Genomic DNA, 7,328 nt, shown 5'->3' with positions numbered 1-7,328 from the left:
CTGATGCCACCTCTGTAATGTTATCTGGGTGCTCCTGAAATCCCAGCCCTGTTTACCACAGGGATCTCCTGTGTGAGGATGTCTGGCAGGGCATGGGAACCACCAGCTCTGCTGTTCATCTGTAACACACCACCAGGTGCTGCCTGAGCTGTAATGAGCTCCCCAAAAACTCCTTTAGTCCCTGGTAAGAATCCTCTGTCAAGTAAAAGGCACAGGAGGGGCTGGGGAGCCCTGTTTCTTTTGGTTGTGGGTGTGAGGAAATCCTGGCCAGAGAAGGTGCAGCATGGCATACTGCATGCTCCAAAACACCTCCCAGGGGTGCCTGTGTCTCAATCCAGAACTCGTTTTGGCGTGAGAAGGGATGGCTGTGCATTCAGAGGCCTTTACCAGCATTGCTGTGAACCCCTGGGTGCTGAGTCCAGAATAATTCTTTCCAGTGAGCCTGAGTGCATCGTGCTGGCTACTCCTGGAGAAGTGAGGAATGGACTCAGTATTGTCCACATTCCCACACAGCCTTATGAGACTCTGAGGATCGAACCCCCATTTTCACGAGGACAGCAGGTTTTCATTTCCAGTTCCCATGCATTGTACATACTCCTGTCTCTCTCCAGGTCAGGAGCCCCAGCCCCTTCCCACACAGAGCAGCAGCTCGGGGCTCCCACTCCGGTGGTTTTTCCGCCCTGCTGCTCACTGCAGTGCATGACTGCCAGGCCAAAAGTGCATTTCTTCCCTCCCCCACCCTTTGGCCTGTGATTAAAAAAGGAGACAGAAACATCTCCGATTCACCAATGGCAACTCGCAAAATGGAAAATAGAAAAAACTGGGGATGGGGAAGACATGGCTGTCAGTTCGGATCTGTTCACAGGGAGTGTGGAGGCACGGTCCCTCTTGGTGCACAGAGGAACTCAGCCTCTCTGCCACCGTGGTTGTCAAAGTCAGACAGTGTGAGATTCAGTAGGATTAGGGTGGCTTCTAATTGGTGCTAACCCTGCACTGCCCAAGGCCCTGGGGGCACATGTGGATGCTGGAGCTCTCACTGTTGGTGTGTGGTGCTGCACCATGACAGGCCCTGTTTTGGGGCTGGGGAACATCAGGTTCTTGTCTTCTGGCCATGTAGATGCAGGGACATCACACCAAGCATCCAAATCATCTCATGGGGATCAGGCTGTGCTGAGCATTTCTGGACCTGCCTCACCTCATCCCTTGCCCATGGCTGGGCTCTGTACAGAGGACTGTGGGGCTGCCCCAAGCCTGGCAGTGTTCAAAGTCAGGTTGGATAAAGCCTTGAGCAGCCTGGTCTGGTAAGAGGTGTCCTGGCCCACGGCAGGGGAAGTTGGGACTAGACGATGTCTAAGGTCCATTAAAACTCCTTAACATTCTAGATTCTATCTTTCTGTGAATAGCGAAAAGAAGTGATGGCACTGGGTCAGATGCTGTCTACAGGTCCCTCTGGGTTATCATTTTAGTAAACACAGTGACAGCCTGGGTTGGAGTTTGGGTGGAAGTCACTCAAGTGTGGGCAGCGTCATGATGCCAGGGAGGGTTGGGATCAGGAGCGAAAGCGACTGTTGCACATGCCCCTTGGCAAGGAGAGGTTGGAATGTTTCTGCTAGGGAGCTCTGCACAGGTGGGCTGGGGCGTGTTTCTCCTGTCCTCATGGGCTGCCATGAAGAGAGGCAGTGCCACCTGCAGTGGCCGTGGCCACCATCCTAATGACTCTCTCTCTCCACCAGGCTCTCTTTGCCCTGTCCTCCATGCTGAGACACTTCCCCTATGCCCAGCAGCAGTTCCTCAAGCTGGGTGGCCTCCAGGTCCTCAGGAGCCTCTTCCGGCAGAACGGGATGGAGACCCTCCACATCCGTGTGGTGACACTCCTCTATGACCTCATCATGGAGAAGGTGAGGAGCTGGGATCAGACCTGGCCAGGCACTCCCCACGTTCACCCCTCACTGAGCATCCTTGCAGGACAAGGATGAGGAGGGGCCAACCCAGTACAAGTGCTGGTCCATGGTGTGGGGTTGAGTCCCTTCTAGCCCATTGGTCACTGCTGCAGGGCGTGAGTGCGTGGGAAAGCGCAGTGTGGGCTGAAACCTTTATTTTTCTTTAAAACACTGCCACTTTTTCCACCCAAGGAGGTTTAAATAACAAAACACCAAAGACATGAGTAGGGAACAAAGGTGCTGGGCTGTAGTGAGCTCTGCTGCGGTGTCCAGCTGCCGTTGTCCAGCCAGGTGCTGGGGGAGCAGCCAGCACCACCACCCTGACCCTGCCTGCCAGAGAGGCCCTTGCCTTGCTGCAGAGCCCTCACTGGAGCCCAGCCCTCCACGTTCAGTGTTTTATTTTCAAATACCCTGGATTACTACTGTTAAGTGTCAGTTTCAAACCCATCTTTCATTGCTGTGGCCTGTTGTTCAGTCTTTGCATTTCCCTGACTCCAGAGAATGGGAATTAAATCCACTCTGTCTCAGTTTATGGCCAATTTGCCCTGCGGATTAAGGCTGCTCTAATACCTGGGTTGCAGGTGCCGCAGAGCTGCACCTATGTGTTAAATCAGTTGTTTTCCAGGAGACTTTGTAAATGTGCAAATTATTTTAGCAGGTCTGAAATCTTATCAGGTACTGGTTCTAACATGATCCTCTCAGCTCCATGGGAAAGGAGCAGACATGGGCGTTTTTACCCAAACCATTCCCATTTGATCCTGCTGCCTGTTTTCCAGCCTCCCTCCGGCACTCCCATCTTTTCCCAGCTTCATGGGGTTGGGACAGGGGACAACCTGGCAGATGCTTGGGTTTGTGTTAAAATACTTATTCTTCTCTGCTTTTTGGATTGGGAATTCCATGCATCAATACCAGTGCTTCATGGGGAAGAGGGTAGAGCTCTGGGTGCCAGTGGGGCCCAGGACTGCTCCAGACCAGGATGGCAGATTTGGAGTGGGCTTGGTCTGGAAATCATAAACCACCTTGACAGCTCTCAGTACTGAAGCACAAGTCTCTGGGGCTCTGAATGGCTTTTTCTGCCACATTTTTCCCTTTTCACTCCAAATTCTGCCTGCAGGTCAGCAGGCAGCTCTCCCGGGGCACTAGGAGAGGGGAGGTCTCCTCACCATTGTCCCTCTGTGTCTTCAGTCTGTCATTTCTGCCGATCATACAACCAGGCTTCCCTCAGCAGTGCCCCGGGACCTACAGAGCCCATCACCAGTGGGTGAACAGGGAACATGGTACCTGCCCCTTTGGGGACTGATGAAGTTGTCCCATGGCAGCTCCTGGGCCCCGTGGCTGCCTCTCCCCTCCCCAGGGCTGGATTTCTGCCCAATGGCTCCCCACCTCCCTTCAGCAGCCCATGGTGTGCAGCCCTCCCTTGCGCACATGTCACAGTTATCACAGGGGCCACCAGCCAAGCCAGGAGGATCCACTGGATCAAATGGAGCCTGTTTGGAGAATTTCATGCTGTCAGCAGCTACTCCACCACCTGAGCCCCAAAGGGTGTACGAGTGATGTGTGGGGTTTCCCTTCCTCTTCCTGGCCCCAGTGCTGGCTGCTTGGGGCTGGTCTCTCTCACTGGGAAGGGATCCAGCACCCTGCCAGTCACACTCCCCTGCAGGCACCGCCCCTGCAGTATTGAGGGTTTCTGGACCAGGCTGGGAGGGGAAGGTCTGGCTGTGGCTGAGAGAGACGAAGTTCTCCATCTCGGTGGTGTGAGCAGCACAGAGCCAAGCAGTGATGTTTGTTAGGTGCTGCAGGTGCCTGTCCAGCAACCCAAAGCATCAGACCAAAGACATTATCTCCCTTCTGCTGAGCATCCTGCCGCTTGAGTCCCCTCTCAGGGCTGTGTGACAGAGAAACCCCCAGTCACTGGGAGTTTTCCAGGGTGGGCAACCATCTGCTGTGACCAGGGAGCCAGGACACAACCTCATCGTGGTCTTCTGTGACAAGTCACTGTCCAAGGCGGGTGTTAGAGGACATACATCCTCCTCTCCTCCAACATGTCACCTCCTGGGAGCAGTTCCTCTCTGACATGGATATTAATCTGTGTTCCACCACTTCCCACAGATGCTGCTTGAGAACTCCCAGCATGGAGACCAGATGGAAGAGAAAATCCAGCAGTACCAGCAGGTCAGGCTGGTGCCGGTGGTGGTGGAGCAGGACTGGTGCACGGTGGTTCCCAATCTGCTGGCCATGCCAGAGCATGACACTCGGGAAAAGGTCCTCAAGCTGGTGGGTGTACTGATGGCCTTCTGCAAGGAGCACTACCGGGGGGACCCAGCCCTTGGCACCACCCTCAGCCTCCTGCGCAGTGAGTACGAGGAGCTGGCGGCTGAGGAGCAGAGGGAAGGGGACAAAGACCATTACTTCAGGGAGCTTCTTGGCTCTATAAATACCATCATCCAGGAATTAAGGTGAAAGTAGCTGTAAATTCAGTGCAATTCCTGATAATTCAGAGTGACAGTGTGAGTTTGAATGGCACCAGTGTAAATGCACTTTGGAATAAACTGCTGGACTGAGATCTCAGCCCTGGGCAAGTGTGCCAGCAGCTTTGTTATTAAAACACCAGGGTGGGGCATGGCTTGTTTTCCATGGGATACTGCTGGAAAAATGGTGGTGTATACCTTGGAGGGAATGAGCTCAATTGGCATTGCCCCAACTCCGGTACATTCTGTGTGTTCTCAGTCCATTTGCAAGAATATTCTTGTGGAAAGGACTGGGAGATGCGGGACTGTGTGAGATGGCTGTGCTGCACAGAGGGAAGCATGTGTCCCTGCAGCGCTCTGCCTTTGCTTGTGCCCAGTGATGTCCATCTCTGTCTGTTATCTGTATTTGCTCCCATGTAAGGCACTACTGGCACTTTCGTGCTTGGTTGGGAGAGCTGGGCACCACTTCCTTGAAGTGCTGGTTGGAGGGGCTCTCTGGAGAATTCTGATCCAGCCTTCACTCAGAGCAGGACTATCCCTTGGCCATGACCACCCCACGATGCCCAGCCCCACCGCCCCCTCGGCATAGTCACGCGGCTCCACAGTAGCTCTCCTGCAGCTCCCCTGCTTGGGGCCAGCTATGGCCCAAAGGGCCACAACGTCCATCAGCCCAGATGTGGCACAGCCATGGGACAGCTCCCTCTACCACCAGGGCTCGCTGTCTTAGAAGCACATTTTACCAGACAACGAAGCATTGAGTTTTCTCACTTGTGTTGTTCTTGTCTTTGGAGATGGGTCCTAAGGCAATTCCCAGGGATGCAGACTGGCCAGCCAAGGGTTTTCCATCTATGGTGTGCAGCCCACTCTCCATGCTGAACTGAGCTGGGCATCTCCCTCCACACACCTCGTTCAGTTGCAGCTTCTCCTCTCTTTCCTCAACTCATGTCCCTTGCCCCATGAACCTCCTTGACCTCCTTCTCACACTGGATGATCTGCTGGGGATGTTCTGCCCTTTCCTTGTTGGGCTCATTTTGTCTCCTCACGTAATCTGTCCTGAAGCAAGGAAGAATCCAAAGTCTTGCCCAAGCCTCTGGCTGCCACCTCCCTGCCAGCAGCAGAGACATTAGAAAGATTAAATCAATTATTTTGTCTAATTGCGTGCAATCATCATGGAACCCTGGAATGGTTTGGGTTGGAAGGGACCTTAAAGCTTATCTCATTCTACCCACCTTCCACTAGACCGGGTTGCTCCAAATCCTATCCAACCTGGCCTTTGAGGCCAAACCCCTCCTTGTCCTGCATCCTTTTTGGGGAGAGTTTGGGTTTTATTTTAACGAAGATAAGTTCCATTTCTCACAATTCCCCTGTGAGAACTGTGCAGAGTGGGACACTGCAGTGAGCCCCATGCTGCTGCCCTGTGCCTGGGGATGGGCAGGTGGCCTCCCCATGACCATGGCCGTGCAAGGACAGGCTGGCCCAAGCCATCACTGCGGCATTGGGCATGGGGGAAGAAGTAGGCCCTGAAGGCTGGGTGGTGGCCAGTGATGGATGGGAGAGGAAAAGAGGGAGAGAGGAAGCTCAACATCCACGCTGCTGACCCCTCCTGGTGCTATGTTCATGGGGGACCCCTTCACACCAGGCTTTTTACCTTCTAATAGTGGACAGTCTAACACCTCTTTAAGGGCTGAGCCAGGGAGAAAAACCACCAGCAGCACCCTGGCAGGATCAGCCCTCCCTGTCCAACCCCCAAAACCAAAACACCAGTCCTTAATCCTCAATGTCTTAAAACTGCCAGGTTTTGGAGCAGGATCTCATTGGCATGGACAGTGTGACACCTGCACTGGCTGGAGCCGCTGGTGCACTGGGAATGCAGCCCTGCTGGCTCCAGCTGCCCTGGCAGGCGGCCGGGGGTGACTGTGTGCCTCACTGCTGGGGTGCCCCTGCTGCTGCGGGGCCTGGCAGCGAGGGCTGCTTGGGTGGGAACAGGGCCTGCAATTGCCTCTGTGCTATGCTATTGGAGGCATGGCACAGGGCATGGCACCTGTGGGCCTGGCACTGCAGCGATGTGCCACTGGGGAGGGTCCTAGCAGCAGAGGGGCCATGACATCCACTGGCAGTTTCCCACACACCAGCAGAGCAGCACAGCCAGGGACACACAGAGCACTGAAAGGAGACCAAAGAGCTAATACAAAATAACTTCCTGACAGTGCTTGTCCCGAGGCGCTTTGGCACTTGTGGCACTCTTGCAGGGCAAAGGCTGTGTGAGGTCCGTGGGCAATGCTGATGCCCAGTGACCTCTGCAGACAGCAGCCGTGCCCCCCCCCAAAGGCTCTAGGCTCTGCACTGGGGGGAGGATGGACACACACAGGACAGGAGCTCCCCTTCTCAATCTGGGGCACCCTTGTAACCATGCTGGGGTTTGCTGCAGTCAACTCCAGCCCCTCCCCCATGAAGCACAGCAGCCCCTTGATCCTGGGACCGAGGTGTTTTGGGGAGGCAACTGCATTGGAGGGGGGCTGCATCCCTTAGCACCGGTGGGGTGTGCTGGGTCCTTACCTGTGCTGGTGGGTGAGGCTCTGTGCTCTGTGTGCTTCGATGCCACAGCCACCCAGGGCAGGACCTTGGCATCAAGGTTTGGCTGCTAAAGGCCATTTTGGCTCTTGCCCAGTGCTGTTGCTCATGGCAGGGGCCCCTCTGCTGGGCAAAGGGCACCCCCACAGCCCTGCTGCTTGTGTATTAGTGAGATCTCTGCCCTGCCTTGCCTCCATGCCCCAGCCCTCTCCTCCTCCCACAGTGGGGGCCCTGTGGCTGGGGAGGTCCCAGCTGTGGGTGCTGCCCCGGGGCTGTGCTGTGCCACTGCAAACCCCCAGCTGCCAGCACTCACAGTTCCCAAAGCTGAATGCAACAAATAAACACAGAT

General features: G+C 55.1%; 1 protein-coding gene across 1 annotated transcript; it reads left to right on the top strand.

The window, feature by feature from the left end:
- Window positions 1–1,733: 1,733 nt before the first annotated feature.
- On the top strand, window positions 1,734–4,400 carry LOC103799657 (nucleotide exchange factor SIL1-like; the record flags this gene model as incomplete). Its single annotated transcript, XM_009071998.1, has 2 exons — window positions 1,734–1,898; window positions 4,050–4,400. Coding segments are annotated over 2 exons (516 nt in total), but the record flags the coding sequence as incomplete, so codon positions are not given.
- Window positions 4,401–7,328: the final 2,928 nt, after the last annotated feature.

The sequence above is a fragment of the Acanthisitta chloris genome, unplaced genomic scaffold (genome assembly GCF_000695815.1).
Source record: "Acanthisitta chloris isolate BGI_N310 unplaced genomic scaffold, ASM69581v1 scaffold13220, whole genome shotgun sequence".
Taxonomy (NCBI): domain Eukaryota; kingdom Metazoa; phylum Chordata; class Aves; order Passeriformes; family Acanthisittidae; genus Acanthisitta; species Acanthisitta chloris.
Note: the sequence above shows the minus strand (reverse complement) of the source record. Positions and strands in the feature narration are given on the sequence as shown.